This window comes from Vigna angularis, chromosome 1, assembly GCF_016808095.1.
Source record: "Vigna angularis cultivar LongXiaoDou No.4 chromosome 1, ASM1680809v1, whole genome shotgun sequence".
Classification (NCBI taxonomy): Eukaryota; Viridiplantae; Streptophyta; class Magnoliopsida; order Fabales; family Fabaceae; genus Vigna; species Vigna angularis.
The window spans coordinates 58,860,070-58,881,177 of NC_068970.1; the positions used below are offsets into that span (position 1 = coordinate 58,860,070).

The window sequence follows — 21,108 nt, forward strand, 5'->3', positions numbered from 1 at the left end:
GTGGAAGAAAAAGGGGAGGTAAAGAGACTGCTGGGCACAATTTGCATAACCACAACAGACTCCCAAAGTGGCTCTATTTTCTGTGTTTCTTAGTATAGTTGGCACATCCATTTGATCTCTGATTAGAGTAGTGCAATTTACCTTCACAAAAACAATGGTCAAATAATGAGTGGCTTATCCTTGAATCTATTGGTACCACTGCACTTTTTCTACCATTACAGATTCATTCACCAAAGTATCCAATGATATGCAAAGATGGGCAAAACTAGGTTTTTCTTTCTAAAAATGTTTAGCATGAAAGCTCTCACAAATCTATGGTTAATGGTATCGTGTGTGTGCTACTTACAATCCTGTACCTGAATTACTGACATCATCGTTTAGTAATACATGCATATACACTAGTACTAGTATTTTGTAATTTCAGTACAACCAGCCAAACTACTGCATATTTTCGCACATTCCTGCCTAGAATAACATCTGCTGAAGTGCTATCAATCAGAAGAAAAATGAATTGACATGAGTTGCAATCGAACACTCATACAATGTAAGTTTGCTTCAAATTTTTGCGTCCACGCTTTCCTCTAGGGTTGGCACTAATCAAAGCATTCACAAGCTCAGAATCCTCTTCAGTGATCAGTATTTTTGCTTTGCTTGGGTCTGCAAGCAGCAACTTTGCCACAAGGTATCCAGCAATGGACCATGTCTGATATAGTCGAGATTGCTTTCCAATGAGTCGAGATCTCTTCGTGTCATAATATTCTGGCCACCTGTCTCTTGCTATACGTCTCTCAGCCATCTCAACAGCCTTTGCAGCAATATGTGTTCGCTTCATCTTTATGCATGCAACTGTGAGCTGCAATAGGAATGTTTCATGTTAAAGAATTGAACCTGATATTTCCAACTTGCAAAACTCGTATAAATATAAACAAACCAAAAACATTAAGAAAAGGATTTTATATGTAAATAAAATAAATGGGAAATCAGTGGCTGGACGAAGAGAACTAAACTGGTTCGGTTACATGTCTGGCTGAAAGAAAATACACATAGGACATATATAAAGGAGCTAAGGAGAAAATAGAAATAGAAGCTTTAAATCAGTATTGCTTCAACTAGAGAGATTCAATTCAAGTGTGTCAAACTTTGCCGCTGTAACAAACCTGCCAGAGCAGTGTCGGCCAGGAGCCTGCATTATGGTAGGACCAAGGCCTGCCAAAACAAAAAATCATTTAATGTAAAATTAAATAGAATAACAAAAAGGCACAAACACAGATAATTAGATGCAATACGTGTTCTTAGGATCACTGCCTGTGATTATCTGCCACTCCTGCCCCTCAAGAGCAGGATAACAGATCTTGAATGGCATCTCTGCCACTAAATCCGACCATTTGGCCTCAACAAGATCCAATATGGCATGCGATTGCTCCACTGTGGCCAAACTGTTTACAACAGACCACAAGTTTCCCAGGGAAAAAAATCGGAAGTCCATGTGAGCTGGTTGTAGGTTACCAATTAAATAGCCTCCTTTGTTTGGCATCCATTCCACTAACCAAGGAGAAATCTGATCTGGGTATATGTTGAACTTGTTAACTGCATCATAGGAGTACTCCTCTGTTGTGTAGCGGTAGATCTCATTTAATTTTTTCATATCAATCCAATAGTATTCTCTGATATGAAATGAAAGAGCTACCAGACGGTTGTTCAGTGCCCGGATAAGATCAGTTGATCCATCCTCTGGAGTAAGCATCTCACGTGCACAAAGTAAGGCAGAATAAAACAGTGCCTAGAAATAGAAAAAGACAATAAACATTAGAAAGATACAAGAACACTAACTTCATCTTTAATTATAAGTATCTCAGACTACAAATTTTTCTTAAAATATAGAAAGTTGTTTGACGAGATTACAAACAAAATTTAAAAGCAGAACAGGTAAACTGTAATAGTGAATTCAGTAAAATCAAAGATTCGTTTTTACCTTCTACGTGATTTCATCAAGTAATTCCTTCAGTTTCCAAAAGGGAGAAACATGTATTAAGAGATTGTTGTATTTACAAAATGCAACAGACAAACAAATTCAAATTATTCACGTTCGTGTGACTTAAACAAGGCATTTTAGAAAGACATAGGTAATTCCATATGATCAGAGCTAGTGGTATGATGTCTTAACTTTTGTCAGTCAATTAATTATTAGAAAGGAGAAACTACACAACTTTATTACAAGAATACATTTCTCTCAACTAACATAAGGGCAGTCGAAATAAAGAAAGAAAGAATGTGTCTAAGCATTATAAAAATAGGTATCAAGTAGTATCAATAGCTGCTATTGAAATGCAAATCCAAAATAATAAAAGCTATGGAGAACTTCTGTTGCCTTCTTAATCTAGGAAAGAGATGTGTGCTGTTTGTAATTTCATTCAATAACTTAATGGTTTAATTTTTAAGCCCAACAGCAATTGAATACATATCACTTCATATTGATCAACTCATAATATTTTTTTTAGTTTATTTAACACCACTCCTTTCCAAAAATGATTAATTTATGAACTCTACTGTATCTCTGATAGTTTGACTGTTGCTTCTGCCTACAAGTATGAACTTAGCCAGCACTCCAACCTTGTCCTTCAATTATTACAACATTATCAGATAAAATTAACAAAAGATAATTGTTGAAGAGAAAAAACAGTAGGCACAAAGATGTTGAAACCATCTGTGCAAATACACCCAAGATACTGGTTTATATAGGCTTTATTATATTAATTACACATGATTAGAGGACATTTCGTTTCCTCTAAATCAGATATTAGTTTCTTATAAACTGCTAAACAAAAAATGCATAATATTTCATTCTAGTTTCAATAATAATATTTAACACTGAAATCACACACAATTTTGCAATACACTTGCTGTCCCAGAAAAACAACTTGACACACCTGATGACACAACCTACTATCAGAAACTCCTAATACATAACTACCGCCAATTATTTTATACACAAAAACTTTCATCTTTCAGTTTCTAGTACAAAACTAACTAAAAGCAGACATTTTCTACACATAACTGCCATCTAGGGGTTTCTAATGAAGAATTGATTCTTCAAGCACTGATTTCCTACGCATAAAATGCCTTTACTGTCATTGACTATCGACTGGTATCATCAATCAATTCAAACTCTTAGGCCATAATCCCTTTATTCACGAAAATATAACTAATTTTTTCATCCCTATTAAAAAACTAAGATGAAGTTGAATCCTTCAAGCATAAAAATATGAAAATATTCACTACTTTCAAACGCATAAAATACCTAATATCACCCCCCTCTTAAAAATAAAAGAAGCTCAATCAATAAGAATAAGGTATAGGAATGATGAAGGTCCTCAATCTATCACAACAAAAATTCTTCTTACTTTTGGTCAAAATGGTGCACTTAAGTACAAATTGTCTCCTAATCTAAGCAAATGTATAATCAATCATAAATAAACAGCAAATTTTCATTCCTGACCTTATAAAATCCAAATTTCTAAATATCAAACAATTCAAGAAATAAAATCTTATTTACCTGAATCTCCAAAGGATGCCCATGAATTCCCATCCTCCGATCTATCATGCAAGAACCATCTGTTACTAATAAGGTGGGGAACATATCAAAGCCATCAGCAAGACATAACCTCAAAATCATCTTAATTCCTGTTTGCACATCAACTCTCTCTTGAACTGATAGATCACCAGAGCATTTTCCATATGCTCGTAATAAAATAATCCACCACAATCCTGAGATCACATGTGAAATACGTTCAGCAAACCAAGAATTATAGAAAGCTTGTTCTGCAATGTAGCAAAAGTATTTCTATTTTACCAGAATCAACAGGAGCAACACGCCCAATGGCTGCCTCTCCAAAGTCAGGATCCAAAACTTCTTCCGTTGCAGAATCATCACCATCTAGAGGAACTGTCCGAACCTTAAAACTTGCAGGCATCAAACCTTGTCCTGGACTATGACAATCCATTGTTTTTTCCCAGCTCTGAAATATGGATCTTTTCGTTTAAAACGGTATGAGAAACAACAAAGTATTTCTTGATAAGAATTTAAGGACTCCCCCGTCCCCCAAATGATTGATTCCTCCCTTTCATTAATTATAATAAAGTTAGGACAATTGAAGTGCTAACTGTGAGAAATAGAGAGGATTGGGAGAAAATATCCCCCTTGTGTTTTGAATACACTAAGGGTAGTTTTATTTATAGTGAAATATAAGGGCCAATGCCCTTAATACAGAATGGGCTAAGCCCAACTAACAGAAAATAAATCCTTAACATCTAACACTCCCCCTCAAGCTGGAGTATATAAATCATATGTTCCAAGCTTGTTACAAAGATAATCAATTCTAGGTCCTCGTAAGGACTTAGTGAATATGTCTGCCAACTGGTTGCTTGAGTTAACAAACTCAGTCTTGATGTCTCCGGATATGATCTTTTCTCGAATAAAGTGACAATCAACTTCAATGTGCTTGGTTCTCTCATGAAAGACAGGGTTAGAGCTGATATGGAGAGCAGCTTGATTATCACATATAAGTGTCATTTGAGTGACATCTCCAAATTTCAATTCACTGAGTAATTGTTTAAGCCACACAAGCTCGCAAGTAGCTGATGCCATAGCTCTATATTCTGCTTCTGCGCTGGACCTTGCCACAACACTTTGCTTCTTACTTTTCCATGATATTAGGTTGCCACCAACAGAGACACAATATCCAGAAGTAGATCTCCTATCAGAAGGGGAACCAGCCCAGTCAGCATCTGAATAACAAACGATTTTTGTATCGTTGTTAGGACCATATAGCAAACCTTTTCCAGGTGATCCTTTAATATACTTCAGTATGCGAACAACCGCATCCCAATGGTCTTCACATGGGGAGTTTAGGAATTGACTCACAACGCTAACTGCGAAGGAAATGTCAGGACGTGTAAGAGTAAGATAGTTTAATTTGCCAACTAGTCTTCTGTACCGTTCAGGATCTGAGAAAGGCTCCCCCTGATTTGGTAGGAGTTTGATGTTAGGATCCATAGGTGTCTCAACAGATTTAGAGTTCATTAACCCTGTTTCCTCCAAGATGTCTAACGCATACTTCCTCTGAGATATGACAATACCGGTGTTGGATTGTGCTACTTCAATACCCAAAAAATACCGGAGTTTGCCAAGATCTTTGGTTTGAAAATGATGGCAAAGGTGTTGTTTCATCTTAGAGATGCCAAGATAGTCACTTCCTGTGAGAACAATATCATCGACATACACTATTAAGTAGATACATCCAGCATTTGAGTGGCGATAGAACACTGAATGATCCGCTTCACTGCGAGACATACCAAATTGTTGAACAACACAGCTAAATTTACCAAACCAGGCCCGAGGAGATTGTTTTAGGCCATATAAGGATTTGCGAAGACGACATACCAATCCAGATGACTCCCCCTGAGCAACAAAGCCAGGTGGTTGCTCCATATAAATTTCTTCATGCAAATCACCATTAAGGAAAGCATTTTTGACATCAAGTTGGTGAAGAGGCCATTGGCGAAGAGCGGCCATGGCAATGAATAGGCGAACAGAGGTCATTTTTGCCACTGGAGAAAAGGTATCACCATAATCCAAACCAAAAATCTGTGTGTAGCCTTTGGCAACCAATCGAGCTTTGAGACGATCAATAGTGCCATCAGGACCAACCTTGATAGCATACACCCACCTGCAACCAACAACAGACTTTCCAGATGGTAATTGGACAAGCTCCCAAGTTCCACTTTTCTGTAAAGCACTTAATTCATCCAGCATAGCTTGACGCCAGCCAGGATGAGTTAAGGCGTCACCCACAGAGTGGGGAATGGACACAGAAGAAATGGATGAGAGACATGTGTAAAAAGATGGTGATAATCTGTGGTAACTAAGAACAGTATAATGGGGAGAAGTGTTACGGGTAGAGCGTATACCTTTACGAAGGGCAATGGGCAGGTCAGACTCATTTGCTGGAGCCGGAGGAGACACAGGAACCGGCACTGGAAGTGAGTCATGAGGGAGACGATTGCGACGACTATACACCTGAAGGGGTGGTGGTGAAGGACGATCCTGTGGTGAATGAGAGTCTAAAGAAGGAGGAGACAAAATGGGTGGAGCATCACTAGGAGAATCACAGAAAATAGGAATATCAACAGTAACAGGTGGAGGTTCAAAACTCGAAGATAGATGTGAAAAGTAGAAAGAAGATTCATCAAAAGTAACATCAGCAGAGATAAAATGACGATTGAGGGAAGGGGAAAAACACTTATAGCCCTTTTGTGACCGTGGAAATCCTAAGAAGACACATTTGTGAGACCTAGGAGATAACTTATCAAGACCAGGACTAAAATCATGAACAAAACAAGTAGACCCAAAAACTCTAAGAGGTAAAGGATGTAGAGGATCTTGAGGAAACAAGATAGAATGAGGGATTTTGTTATCTAAGACGGAAGATGGCATGCGGTTTATAAGATAACATGCCGTGAGAACGGCGTCACCCCAAAAACGTGAGGGTACTTGACCATGAATTAGAAGAGTACGAGTTGTCTCAATAAGGTGTCTATTCTTGCGCTCAGCCACCCCATTTTGTTGAGGGGTATAAGCACATGAGGTTTGGTGAAGAATGCCATGAGAAGCCATAAAATGTGTAAACGATTGAGAAAGGTATTCACGACCATTATCACTACGTAGAGTTCGAATAGAAACCCCAAACTGTGTTTTTATTTCATTGAAAAATGATTGGAAAATAGGAAACAACTCAGAACGATTCTTCATTAAAAACAACCAAGTACATCTTGAGTAGTCATCAATAAAAGTAACAAAATACTGAAAACCTAAATTGGACTTAACACGACTAGGTCCCCAAATGTCAGAATGAACCAATGAAAAAGGGGACGATGCCCGTTGTGAGACACTACGAGGAAAGGAACTACGAGTATGCTTTCCTAACTGACAAGACTCACACGACAAACTTGATAATTGTGACAATCTCGGGACAAGTTGTTGTAGTTTGGCAAGACTAGGATGACCTAACTGAGCATGAAGAAGGGATGGTGACTCCATGATTACGCCAACATGTGGAGAAGGGCGGAGATGGTATAGGCCATGAGACTCACATCTTGTGCCAATCATGTGTTTCGAACTCCGGTCCTGCAACCAAACAGAATCTTTAGTAAATGAGATAACACAATTAAGGGTACGAGTTAGACGACTTATGGACAATAAGTTGAAAGGAGACCCGGGAACATAAAGTACATGATCAATGGATATGGACGGAAAAATATCAACAGTACCAACACCATGAGATGAGACTCTAGACCCATCAGCCATTGTTACCGAGGGTAAGTTATCCGGACATGACAAAGAAGAAAATAAGGACTTGTTACCAGTGATATGATCGGTGGCGCCTGAGTCAAGGACCCAAGATCCGAGGGAGTGAAAGTGAGTCAGACCAACAAAAGGTGTACCTGTACGTGCAACAGATGCAGATGTAGTGGAACTAGAGTGCTGACGATCCTCATACCATCTGAGAAATTCATTAAAGATTGCAGGTTTTTCTACGGTATTAGATGAAGTAGGAGGGTCTCCAGATGGATCAGAATTGGCCATTGCTACAGGTCGAGGAGGTCGTCCATGAAGTGCATAACATTGATCAATTTTGTGTCCTAACTTGCCACAGTGGTCACATTTTGTAACACGTCCTTTATTTTGCCTGCGAGGCCGACTTCGATCATTACGTTGGATAGCCATAACTGAGGAGTCATCAATATGAGGAGATGTCTCAGTGACTGGTTTGCTCGGTATACGCAGAAGAGCTGAACAAGTAGAAGTAAAGTTGGGTATGACAGGAGAACCCAAAATCTGATCACGGACATGAGAGATATCATCAGAGAGTCCGTATAAAGCCAACAACATGAAGAACTTTGATCGTTGTTCCAGTTCTTCAGCAGGAGTGGGAGCAGGAGGTAATATATCATTAAAATCATGAAGAAGGGCATGAATTTTACCCAAATATTCGGCCATGGGACCATGATTGCGTGGACCAATAACAGTTAATAGGTCCTGACAAACACCATACAGGCGTTGAGTGTCATTTGTGTACAACAACTTCGCCTGTGCCCAAACTTCTGAACATGTTTCATATGATTGAAACATTTGTTTCAACGAGGAGTGAATGGTGGATTTTATGACAATGCATAGCTGAGCATCAATTTTCATCCAGCGGGAAGTGTCATCCGTTGTAGCAGTAGTCACATCTTGAGTAAGGTGATCTAAGTACCCCTGACTCTTCAACCAAAGTTTGATGTCAGACGCCCATGTTGCATGATTTGTGCCATCTAACTTGTCAATAGACAAGTGTACATTCACATAATTGGTGTATATTGAAGGATCAGAAGAAGAGCCACCAACATAAGTGTTCGTAGAAGAGGAAGATGCCATGGAGAAGGAGAAACCCTAAAAAATCCAAAGTGCTCCGATTGACGCAACGATCACAGATCCAGAAAGAGGACAAGGAGGCGATCACGGCGGTCCAGATCGGCGACGGAACTCTCCGGCGACGCGCCGTCACGCGCGGTGGGAAGCGGCGGCTCCGACGATTCTGGCGGCGGCGCGTGGAGGCGCGTGACTGGTCCGTTGGCTGCGATATTTGTACCACGGTGGTCGCCCGGGCGAGACGATGCCGATGATGTGGTCGTCAGTCAATTCTGGAACTCCGGCGGCGGCGGCGGCGGCGGCGGCGACAGCGGCGGCCACAGTAGCGGCGGCGGCGGCGGCGGCGGCGATGAGTTGTGCCGGAAACTAGAGTTGGCTGGATCTAATCCTATGCTCTAGATACCATGTGAGAAATAGAGAGGATTGGGAGAAAATATCCCCCTTGTGTTTTGAATACACTAAGGGTAGTTTTATTTATAGTGAAATATAAGGGCCAATGCCCTTAATACAGAATGGGCTAAGCCCAACTAACAGAAAATAAATCCTTAACATCTAACACTAACAAAAGAATATTACTAATGAAAAGTATTATTTAATGTACTTTTCATTAATTGCATGCAGAAGATGGGACCAGTGGTGCTCTATCTGTAGCCAATTCACATCAATATTAATTGTCAAACACAAGCGTTTTCAGCGTGTTCATTAAAAGAAAATCAGTATTTTACTTCCTTCACCAAAAAAGTTCCAAGTCAATGGAGAAACAGCGAGGTAGATCTGTAGGATTAAAAACAGTAATGAATGATGAAATAGGAATAACTCTGTAAAGGAATAACACAAATCGCAATTGCATGACTCTGGAATAACCAATTAAAAATGAAAATACATGTCTAAGGCGTGCAAATGACCAAGTTGTATCAAATTTTGATGTTACAAGCGCACATTATATATTATACGACCAATATTCCAAGAATTACCTGCAACTGAAGTGTATAAAGGATAAAATTCCGAACAATATCATACTCCCCCTTCAATAGGAAGGCAATTCCTGAAGGAATGAAATCACGAATAAAGACCTGGTCATAATTCAAAGTATTGGAACTGGTCGGGTCCTTTGCAGCAATAGTTCCGATGGGATTGCCACAATAGTAAACTACAGACTCCCTAAGTAAGTCCCATGCTTCTTCCTCAATGGAGGTGTCAAAGCCGTCAGTAATAGCTCCATTTGAAACATTAGATGCCAAAACCTCTTCCTGTTTCAACTGATGGACTTGGACATCTTCAAACTCTAGGATATGCTTTGTACTCATCACATTGCTTGCTGAATTTGATGTTTCAACATCATTCAAAAGTCTTGATCCATTTCCATCTCCTGCTGTTACGCCACTCGCACTTTCAGCCCGTTGGCATTTGCATTTCTTTAACCATGGACGACTATAGGTTTTGTTGTGGTCATGCAAAGTGACACCCATCCATTGAAATTGATGAGTTCTTAACCGGCTTTGGAGCATGCTAGAACACACAATTAAATCCCTATGCCTTGAGGACCTTTTCTTCATACATTTTACTCCAAACCGGGAATGTAACGTTAAATCTGAAGAATTCATACGAGGCTCATTATACCCAGTTTGAGGCACGGTCCTGGACAGAACCTGAAAAACTACTTTAGAAGTACCCAGGGACATGCTGCTTTACAAAAAGGAAACTGTACCCACTTAAATTTGCTTCCTGTTAATGCCTTTAGATTACACCTGTGAGAAGGAAAAACTAAGTAAATCAGCATAAATGAATGACATGAACACAGCAATTTCAACTAAATAAAGATTGCAAGACACTATCAGCAGCTTGCAATTTAGAAGAAGGGAAGAAATAGTTTATTATGAAACCATATCTGAAATTTAACTCATTTGCTTTACCAAACCCAGAAATTCTAGAACAAAATAAAAGCAAGGATAACAAAACCAATGCTCAATTTGGCATCAGAACAAACAGCTTTCGGAAAGCACAACATTTGAGAATTAACATTCACTTAACCGAAACTAACCTAAAATCAGTCCAATATATTCATATACACATAATTCAATAACGGAAACAAAAAAAAAAACAAAAAACAAAAAAACAAAATTATATTCCAAGTAATTATTTAACCAGTGCTCGGAGCTCAGAAAATTTAACAGGAAAAAATAAAAACAAATAAAGCATAGCAAACCAAAGCTTAGCAAATGCATAGCAAAATTAACAAAAATATCAAACAAACTATGTGGATTCCCAGAAAACAAACCTATGACCGGAGAAGTACTGGGAGTGTCGCGGATCTTGAAATTAGTGGAACAGAGAACAACGTATCACTTCGCAAGTTTTATTTTATTATATTTTTATTTCTTTGTTCTGGTCCCAATGATATTTCAGTTTCTTCTTCTTATCTTATATTGCTCTTCTCTCGCGCAATTGCAATTATGAATTTTTCTTTTATGCCTTTGCTTTTTTATCGATGACACGTGATATTCGAACGCGACCTCTGCGCCTCCTCGCAAAGCAAATGAGAAAAACGGAGATTGTGTGCACCACAAAAAAACAAATTTTCGGGTGTCTTTTTTATTTTCCTTCACCAATAGAATCTTTTTTGAGAAACAATTTCTTAAGAAATAAAAAGAAAAAGGTTTTGTCAGATTATATAAATTTATTCTTTTATCATTTTTCATAGCATCTTATTGTAATAGAAATTTTTTCTTTTAATTTATTAATTAGTAATCTAAAAATATTCGTCAACAAAGTTATTTATTTTTAGTTTTTCACTATATAAGTTTCCATGACAAATTAATCCCAACCGCGTTTAATTTAATTTTCGAAGCCATTTTCAATTAATCCAGAATCCAACCGTTTTAATTAAAATTGATTTTATTTATTTCAGATTGTGGAATCAGACCCACAAATAAATTGTTGCATTTTATTTTCTTTAATTCTCACATATTATCTCTTTTCTATATAAAATCTGTTATTGCAAACTTAAAAATGTCGCTGTTCTTCAGTATTTCGGACACTAATTAGTTCGATTCCAGTCATTGATATTATTTTTAATTAATATATACATTTTTTCTACAACTACAAACTTTACAGCTTATTTATCTCTGAAAATGAAAGCTCCAAATAAAAGTGTTGGCCAAGTTGATTCAATGCGAAAATGACAATCTGATTACTGAGATAACTTGTTCGGTTTAAATTTAAAGTAAAATATAACAAAAGTAATGGAAAGATCCAGATAATAAAGCTCAAAAAGAAATCAAGTGACCAAGTTGATTCAAGTTGAAAGCCATAATTTGGTAATATATGATTCAATTATAATTTCATTCATTTAATTTTTAAATAAAATCAACCAACTAGCCATATTTTTTAAGTTACATGAGTTTGAATTATAATATTCTTTAAATTAATTCAATCCAATGCACAGCTACTCTCAGCCATTTAAGTATGGTTGGAATTTCATGCTAAGGGATGCTAACTTAAACAATATTCTAAAGGAAGAGGTGAGATAGAACATAAGCCACATTTTAAACAGCAGAGGCGCAGCAGCATTAATCATACGCTAAACCCTGTCCAACTCAGTCTTGTGTTTGTCTAACTGATCTTTCAACTCTTTTTTCCATTCCTGAATTAAATTTTCTTGTTTTTTTATCAGCTCGTCTTTTATGTTAAGTTCCTCTTCCATCAGAGCAATCTCCTGCGTAGAAGATAAGACATACAGCAGAAGTTTAGATGACAAATTACAGTATCCATGACTGGTAGAAAATCATTTCATAGTGTACGCCATACCTTTCTAAGCATTTCAACTTTTGTTGGCTTATCCTCACGTTGGAGGCTGATGAAATAAAGCTGGAGCTTCTTGGCAGCCTCCATAAAGTCTCTTGCATACCTATCCACATCAACTGAAAAAAAAAAATTCAAAACCAGGAAAGTTCAGTTGGATAATTGGTTAACCTTACTAAGCGTTGCAAAAGAAAGTCATTTTGCAAATATAGTTTCAAACAAAAGCAAGACTTCTGCTCTCACTGTAAGTCCAAGGACATAAGTGAACCTAATTAGTCTTGCAACTGCCGTTAAACTTTATGCATGCCACGGTTACATGACCATTTTCCACTAACTTCAATAGCTATGTTTAACACTATGCTTGCAGATGTTACATATGAAAAGTTTCTAACTTTGCATTCAGACTAGAAGAGTGTCATAATCCATATGAACCTTACTTAAGGCTAAAGGTCTAAATAATGCAGACCTAATAACCTATCCCCTATATGGAATTAAGAAATATGACATGCATAAAAAATACACAAAGATAAGACATCAGTTTATGGCATTACCACTCATTACACACAAAGATTGCACATATTCATGGTTTTGATGAAAACATGGTTCTTTAAAAATTTAGTTAGCTACAAAATCATCCATGTGAACTTTTTTACCACCCTTCTTCACTCCCTGCCCCATCTTTCTGCCCTAGATGATCAATGCGTGCATACTTGAACATTGTACAATCTATCAACAACTAAATTGCAGATGGGAGAATTATTAACAGGATGTTCATTCAGATTTAAACGTCGGGCAAATTATTTTGACAGGTTAACCTAATAGCAAAATTTGACAAAATATTCATCCCCTCATCATTACATGATACGCTTCGAGTTAATATTGCGTCAAGGCTAGACAGAATAGAAAGCATGCTTCCTCTCAACTTGAGAGTATATGTAGCATCGTATAAGATACATGGTGCTTTAAGGTTCCATGTAACTGAAACTCAACAATTACTTCACAGGAAAATGACTCGAAAACTTCTGATAAAACAATAAACATACAACGGACAACATTTTATATTTTCCTTTCAATGTAAAAAGTACATAATTTTGAAAAGAAAAATTGACACAATTAATTCAATTGAAAAGGGGGAAAAAGGATACATTGACCTTCCAAAACTTCTAGCATCTATTAGAGATTACTGGTAATATTCAACCAAACAATCATTTCTACTTAGCACCACATCAATCCAAAGAACGAAGAGAAAGATGTATTGAGCGTGCAGAAATAACAGAAGAAATTTTAGATTGTACCATATCCTTTTTATACTGGAAGACATATATTTCTTTGATCTCCTAAGCAATGTTATTGTTAGTTTAAGCATTGTATATTAATGCAGAAAAATTAATAACTGCAATCCCTGATAACTTTAATTGAGATAGAAACCAGAAAGTAGGTAATTAAATAAAGTTTCAAAGGCCTTTTGGTGCCGATGGTTGATGCATAGTTATCCATCTCGGTTAGCATGGACATCAGCCAGTTAATAAAACAAAGCAAGAAATCTGAAAGACTTGCAGCTACTCACTTTGATGTGAAGGGTGGGGAGAACGGTCTATTGCTTGGAGTTCTCTGGCTGGCAAACAGGGAAGCAAAGCAGCTTCCAAAGCCATAACACAGGAAACCATATCATCCTTTGAGGGAGGAGAAGATGGCAGTTGGGGATCACCCATGTGCTGTTGCTCAATTCCTTGCCGATCACCCATATTCCTTTTCACCCTGCCAAGGAGAAAGATAGAATTAACGAAAATTCTCCCTAGCCACACTACATAAAAATTTCATGGAATAAGATAAAATATTAAGAGTAATTAATAACGGCTTCATTTCTAGGGGGTGGATTCAATTACCTTTTACCGAGAAAAGTCACGTAATTTCTCTTAATTTTCATGTGTTGAATGACCAACTTCAATTTTTCAAAATAAAAAATATAAAAGAAACCGATTGAAAAATAAATAAATATTTTGCTGGGTAAAGTTCAGATTTCAATAACATTTTTTCTAATTTCAATCAATTTTTATTAATAAAGAGAATAATCACGTTTCTGAGAAAACCCCCCATCGAATGAACAAGAAGAAAAATGCTACCCTCGACAAGCATCATTGGTGAAAAAGTCCAATCCACAAATTCGGTGACAAGAAACGAAGGAAATAAAATTCGTGGAGGAAAATCAACCCAAGTTAGATAAATAGCAATGAAACCTACGAAAATTTTAAACTGCAGTTTCAGCAAAACTAAGAGTAACCATGGCAACACCACATGGAGAGGAATTGAAACTAGGAAACTCACGTGGTAGCGACTGAGAAGATGACGCGCGTGAGTGAAGACTAGAGATGAAGAAGAGTAAAGATGCATTTGGGTTTTCATATTTGATTCATAAACCTAATTTGGCTTCTTTTGGGAAAACCTAATAGTTTAATTCAAATTTTATTGATACAGCTTCAATTTTTCTACATCTTTCTAATAACTAATAAAAAGATTAATATTTGTATACTTAATTCATTTCGAATTATTTTATATTTTAAAAATGAAAATATTATTTTTTGATGTTGAGTAGAAAATAAAATTATTTTATTACTTCTCTTTGTAAATTACTTTCTAAAAGAAGTATTTACCAGCAGAAAAATATGTACTATGCTGTATATAGTTTTTATTTATCTTATTAGTAATTTGTCTATTATAGATAATTATTTTAGTTTAAAAATTAGTTATGTTTAAAAGAATGATTAAATTTAAAAAATGGAAGAATAAAATTGATAAAAATACTACATTAATTTTAAAAAACATGCAAATTTTAAAATTAAAGAAAAAGTGTACAATAAAATTACAAATTTTCTCCGTATAATGATAATATGATGATATAATGATATAGATAAAAAATAGTTGTCTATCGGAATTTGCAATTTAAATATCAAAATTTATATTACAAATAAATGTATTTTCAAATAATAAATTGAATTTATTCTTTTACATGTGAGTAATTTTATAGATAAACATAATTTACTTGTATTAAAAATATATTCTCAAAATTCTTTTATTTTGTGTATCCTCCCCCAACATGCTAACACAGCAAGCACAGACTTTGAATCTTGAACTAAATGGGAAATAATTTGCTTCTAGTTTTTAAACAAGAACATGAATCATCTGACCCAAAAGGGAACCTGGTTTTACCATGCAATGGTAACACCACTTTATTTACATAAACTTATGTCTATGTTTAATGATCCGTTTCAGAAGATACTGATAGTACATTATAGTCTTGTGTCTTGGGGGTAGAACTAACGGGCAAACTGACACGCTCCTTCCCTTCTGGCTTAGAAGATGCATTGCCATACCATATCATTCCCGCTATTGCAATGACCATGCCCAGAATCACTTGTGAATTCAGACCTTCTTTTCCAAAGAAAACAAATCCTAAGGCCAGTACCAGAATTGTCTTCATGTGGCCAAGCACTTGGAAGGATACGGCTGTGAACCTGCCAATGCAGATGAACTGGCTCAGGTTTGTCCCTACTGCGATGGTGCAAGAGATAACGATCAACAGCTGCACAAACATGGAGTAGATGTAGATTAGTTTAATACCACTTCGGTTTCGACATAATTGCAAACAAACAACAACTATGTTACTTGTTGAAACAATTTTAATGAAATAACGTTTTAAACTAATTTATCTGGAGCAAATTAGAAACTACATAGTTTTTCATTGAAAACATCCATCATGTCAGTGTCTTTTTTAGGCACTATGTGGTGGTGTATTGTTTGCAGGATCCTGATTTTTCAACTTGTTTTTATAACATATCTTTCAACTTAAACATTCTAGAAGAGAGCTGGAATTGATACGTGCACAACATTTTTATATGGTGATACTAGAAGTGCTGGAAAGTTATGGTTGAACTAAAACATTGCTACAGAGAATCAAAAACATTCACGTAACAAAACAGAGATAAGATCCACAACATAGCAGTTAACACTAGATATGTATCAAGAATCAATAAAGCATGTAATTAGGTAGCAGATAGAAAGAGAAGCTTACAGTGGATGTCAAACCATAGTTGTAGGCATCCACTCGTTTGGTTGTCAACCAATAGTCCACAAAGGGACCTACTAGCAGTAAACTTGCGGCTTGTACTGGTGCAGTGTGACCTAACAAGTTAAACGATCCAAGAGAATACTTCCGCTGAAGAAAATGCACATACTGCAAAAAACAGAAGTGCAATATCAGCTACAAAATTTATAGTTCATGAAAGCCAAATAAAGCAGCAGAAGTTATAATTGGAATGATCTGATATAAGTTACATGATTCTACCCAAAATATGCATCAAAACCCAACTTTACAAAGAAAATTTTCTGCAGGATTCCTATTTTGTCAGTTTTAGATATACAATAAGCTAAGATTAATAAATTCTTATCTATAACCATTAATAATCAAAATATTCCCTCGGTATACCTATTGTATTTTTAATGAATATTAATATTAAAGATATTATTCTCAACTATGGATTCTCTCCAAACTTAATACACTACATTAACATCAGCCGCTCTGTAGTATACATGAATGTTAATAACAATTTTCTTGCACCTATAAGTGCACATTCACCAATTCTATAACAACCTGTATGAAAAAGAATTAAATTTTGGTATACTGCAATGCCTCAATTAAGATTCAGGGTTGATATATATAGTGTTAGTAGTATGTTACTTACATACTGCTGCAGTGCGGTGCTCCAAACTGCAACTGCAGCAGCTATGAAACCCTTAGCATTGACGCTCACGTCAGTGACAGTACATACAGCTACACCAAGGAGAACTAGAGAAATGCTAAGCTTTGTGTCCCTTGAATATCGTACGTTGTCCAAGATAACTTCCAGGAAACAAGATACCGGAATCATACTCAGCTTAGCAATCTGAAATTTTCATTTCATGGGAAGAAACACTGTCAACACCAAATTTTTCACTGGCAGTATTAAATTTTGATTAGTAAATTGCAGATATTACCTGATAGAAACCGACAGAGTTCCACATTAAACTCACATTCATTCCGACGATAGAGAAATTTGCAAATAAGACAAATTTGATAAGATCGGGTAAGGGAAGATGAGAGCTTTGGATATATCCCAGCCACTTAAGAAAGAGTGTCAGCAAGGTAGTTGTGGCAAAATGCAAACCAGTTAACGTTGTTGCTGCATAATAGTATACCATATACAATGTCAAAGCTAACGGGTAGTAGGGAACCTCAAAAGTACTATATTACCATTATTCTCTCAATATACTAAATACTTTCATATCTACTGCACATGAGCATTAACTCAAAGCAAAGAACTATAGAGAAATTAAAATGAAAGAGGAGGGTAAATTATCTGGAGCTAGAGAAAGGTACAGAAACGTTATACCAAAGCTGAAACCATATGTAGCCATGAGGGCTTTGTTCACAAGGATTATCCCCACAGATGTGACTATATTGAACATCCACGACGCCACATCAATTGCAGCCTTCCTATCACCCTTGGTTGCAGAAGACATACTCATTGTATCACAAAGTTTGAAATCCAATGACTTTGTCTGCATGCGAACACATATCATCAGAAGTGGCACAGATTCCAACGAAACAGGTTAAACTCTCTCACATCTTTCTTTACTACATTTAAAAACAGTTGGATCTGTTACATATGTTTTTTCTATAAATATCTCCCATAAACACTTTAACAAAACATTTAAAGAAGAGAACGACAAAATATTTCATACTGTTTCTGTTTGTTGGCTTTCAAATTCAAAACACTTATTTATTTCGACAACAATCTTCGGAACTTGTTCCAGGAATTGATTGCCGAAAAGTGTCAAACCAAGTGTGTGAACAAACACATCTGGTTTCCAGGTGTCTTAGCATGTAAAACCAGCACAGAAAGAGAAAAACATAAATGAAAAAGCTGATGAAGATTGCTCTGTTCAATTACCAGAATGGCAGCAGGTACCTGACCACTACAAAGATGGAGCTCTTCCTGACGATCAACAAACCTAGAAAACAAAAAGACTAATTAAGCATGAATGTGAACCAAATCCAATACCCTTTTATATAATTTCATCTTTTATGAAGAAGAGGTAACAGATTACAAGATAAGTCTTGTGAGAATTTCGTCTTAGAATTTTCAATATAAAAAAAAATGTGATTTTTGAAAACGGCAAACAGAACCCTCATCTCACAACAGAGTTCAGTTCCGCGAAACAGAATCATGAAACTGCAATAATTTCAAAACACACAACTAACACATAACAATACCAATAACTTGAAAAAAAAATGTCACTCCAAACGGAATTCAAAAAGACGCGATTAGTTGTGAAGAAGTAAACCATGGGAACAGTGGCAGGAACCTTGGTTGTTCTTGAATTGAAAGAAGACCCTAAAACGACGACGTAGGTGGTGAGAGGAGGTTATGGAAGAAGAAAAATCACATATAGAGAGAGACAACAAGGTTCGGTTCGGGTTCGGTTTGATTCGGTTGTTTTTGGCGTTTCTGTACTTTGTTGTTTCTCTTCTCTCCTTGTACTCTGTTTGGTTCTTAAAACATGATTGTGGCGCGGGTGCTTTTTGTAACGTTCTGTTTCAGTGAGGTTGGGGAGGGAAGGAGCAACAGCGTAAACGCAATGTCATGAAGAACAATGGTCTATTTTGTCACAGTACCACAAAATTTAATGCGTTGATTAATCATTTCTGTCGAAGAATGTGTATTTGCATGTTACATCTCCACCGTTGATACTTTATTGTTACCATAAATTTAAGGTTAGTTTCATCCCAAAATTCGATGGCCTGTCACAAAAATAATTCTGCTTCTCTCACAAATAATGATTAAGGTAAAAATTGGTAGGAATAGGAACTATGTAGATCAATGCTCGATTATTTAAAATTATACCTTTTAAAAGTATATATATATAAATGTTATAAAATAGTCCAAAATGTTACCATATTTCTGTCATGTATTAATGAAAAATTGAAAATAAAAATTGTATTTATTCATTATTTGAAAAATAATTATTAGAACTCTTATCGACTAATGATAAATGTAAACTATAATATGTAGACGAATATAATATTTATCTTATATAAGTTATTTTTATGAGATTGTTATTTAAAGTTATTATATCATATCTTAGTTTACTAGTTTATTTTATTATCTATGTAAATTTTTAGATTTTTGAAATTTTTTTAATATACTTTAGAACATAAAAATTACTTATAATAAATGTATTTTAAAAGTAAAAAGTAGAAAGAGTAATGCAAATCTCATCTTATAAACCAGTTTTGTGGGGTTGAGTTAGATTTAAAGTTCACTCCTTACCGTAGTATCAGAGTTATGGTTAGAGTCTATCCAAACAATGTTTGTTCTTTATTGGATATGTTTTTTCACTTCTTATCGAATTCTTATTGGATCACTCATTAATGTCTACTCTAACGTTTGTCATTGGACAAATTATGAATCAAAACAATACTATAGAAGTGAAATGTATTCTTCATCTTATAATTAAGTGTCGTTAAACATATATCTACCTATTAATTAAGAAAAATCATTCCGTAAAGAACATATTATTTTTTTGTTGTTTTGTATAGTTGGGTAGGGACATGACTTGTGGGTAATGGAGTAGAGAGAGAAGGAAGAAAAGAAATAAATGGTTGATGAAAACTTTTCTTTTCTATCTTGGGTTGTCTAATTATCTGTACTTAGTTTTGTATGTCTGTTAATGTTGAGAGCAAAACCAAAGAATATCAAAGGCGATAGAAACGCAAAGAAAAAGTCTAATTAAGCAGTTTAAATAGAAAACCTATTTGTCTGATTTTGGTGTGAGGTTGGGGCGTTGGGCAGTGCCATAAAGGGAGTGATGACAGATTTTGAGTCATTTTCTTTGCATCCTTTTTAATTTGTCCATGGCGTCTTCATTAGCCACCATGAATTCCTCTGTCCTTTTATTTCCCTTTTCTCAAATCAAACTGCGTTTTTCTCATGGTTGCAAAGAAATTTTCAGAAAGGTTAAAAAAAGAGTTACAATGTATCAATCATGCCATCATTTGCTTTTCTTTTTGCTTTTAATTAAACAATGTAGAGTTAAATGCACATAAGAATGGAAATTAATTTTGTTTCATAATCAAAAGTTTAATATGTTGAAATACAAATAAATCTCTTATCAAATAAAATAAAAAATACATATATGTTTATATACACATAAAATATTTTCATTAATAAGAATTTTTTTTGAAATAATACGAAAAACAAATATGTGAAGGCGAATAATATCTTTTCTTAGATTATGTGTATTGTTCTCCTACTTAGATGATATACTTTTCTTAGTTTTTAGGTGATTTTTTATTTTTATTTTAAATATTGTATTTTTTTTATTATCTTTGTCTAGTTCATTTTTATATTAATAACTTTTTGTTGTTATTAAGAACTTTATTTTGAATGTTAATGTAAATATATTTTTTTAATTTAAATAACTAAATCTACTAAAATCATAACATCTCGGACTTTATTTATTATTTTATATATTAATATTTTATTGTGATAAAATATTAAATTTTGGTTAAATTTATCAAATTGTGTTAACTATATATAATATACCTTTTGTGCTTTTAATATATATTGGGTCAATCACGTTTATTAGTGATATAACTGTTTGATTAGGAATGAGAAAAGAATTTAAGCCACCACATATTGCTTGATAAAATCCGCAACAAAGTATTTTAATGGTTCACGATACAATGATAGTTATAGTAATGAATGTACATTGTCAATGATATTTATTTTGGTATTTCTTTT

General features: G+C 35.3%; 3 protein-coding genes across 10 annotated transcripts; all 3 read right to left on the reverse strand.

Annotated features, from left to right (window-relative positions):
• Window positions 1-256: 256 nt before the first annotated feature.
• LOC108319800 (neutral/alkaline invertase 3, chloroplastic) lies at window positions 257-11,010 on the reverse strand. 2 transcript variants are annotated; one of them, XM_017551063.2, is made up of 7 exons: window positions 10,746-11,007; window positions 9,442-10,215; window positions 3,851-4,016; window positions 3,554-3,765; window positions 1,287-1,780; window positions 1,158-1,206; window positions 257-853 (listed from the first exon to the last, which is right to left on the reverse strand). In XM_017551063.2, exons 2-7 carry the CDS (start codon window positions 10,147-10,149, stop codon window positions 536-538), a joined length of 1,947 nt encoding a protein of 648 aa, XP_017406552.1. In that variant the 5' UTR covers window positions 10,150-10,215; window positions 10,746-11,007; the 3' UTR covers window positions 257-535. The 2 variants fall into 2 exon arrangements, with proteins under 2 accessions (XP_017406552.1, XP_052727852.1); XM_052871892.1 differs by lacking the exons at window positions 3,554-3,765; window positions 3,851-4,016 and having other exon boundaries at window positions 10,746-11,010.
• Window positions 11,011-11,792: 782 nt separating this feature from the next.
• On the reverse strand, window positions 11,793-14,738 carry LOC108335841 (mediator of RNA polymerase II transcription subunit 28). 2 transcript variants are annotated; one of them, XM_017572019.2, is made up of 4 exons: window positions 14,594-14,738; window positions 13,836-14,026; window positions 12,275-12,387; window positions 11,793-12,182 (listed from the first exon to the last, which is right to left on the reverse strand). In XM_017572019.2, the coding sequence occupies exons 2-4, from the start codon at window positions 14,011-14,013 to the stop codon at window positions 12,048-12,050; spliced, it is 426 nt and encodes a 141-aa protein (XP_017427508.1). In that variant the 5' UTR covers window positions 14,014-14,026; window positions 14,594-14,738; the 3' UTR covers window positions 11,793-12,047. The 2 variants fall into 2 exon arrangements, with proteins under 2 accessions (XP_017427508.1, XP_017427517.1); XM_017572028.2 differs by having other exon boundaries at window positions 14,510-14,641.
• Window positions 14,739-15,393: 655 nt separating this feature from the next.
• LOC108331565 (UDP-rhamnose/UDP-galactose transporter 4) lies at window positions 15,394-18,976 on the reverse strand. Of its 6 annotated transcripts, none has more exons than XM_052871439.1 (7): window positions 18,671-18,976; window positions 18,256-18,316; window positions 17,695-17,939; window positions 17,300-17,484; window positions 17,008-17,208; window positions 16,338-16,499; window positions 15,394-15,848 (listed from the first exon to the last, which is right to left on the reverse strand). In XM_052871439.1, the coding sequence occupies exons 3-7, from the start codon at window positions 17,882-17,884 to the stop codon at window positions 15,522-15,524; spliced, it is 1,065 nt and encodes a 354-aa protein (XP_052727399.1). In that variant the 5' UTR covers window positions 17,885-17,939; window positions 18,256-18,316; window positions 18,671-18,976; the 3' UTR covers window positions 15,394-15,521. The 6 variants fall into 6 exon arrangements, with proteins under 6 accessions (XP_052727399.1, XP_052727400.1, XP_017421850.1 ...); XM_052871440.1 differs by having other exon boundaries at window positions 18,650-18,976; XM_017566361.2 differs by having other exon boundaries at window positions 17,695-17,863; window positions 18,274-18,316; window positions 18,671-18,975.
• Between the last annotated feature and the right edge of the window lie 2,132 nt (window positions 18,977-21,108).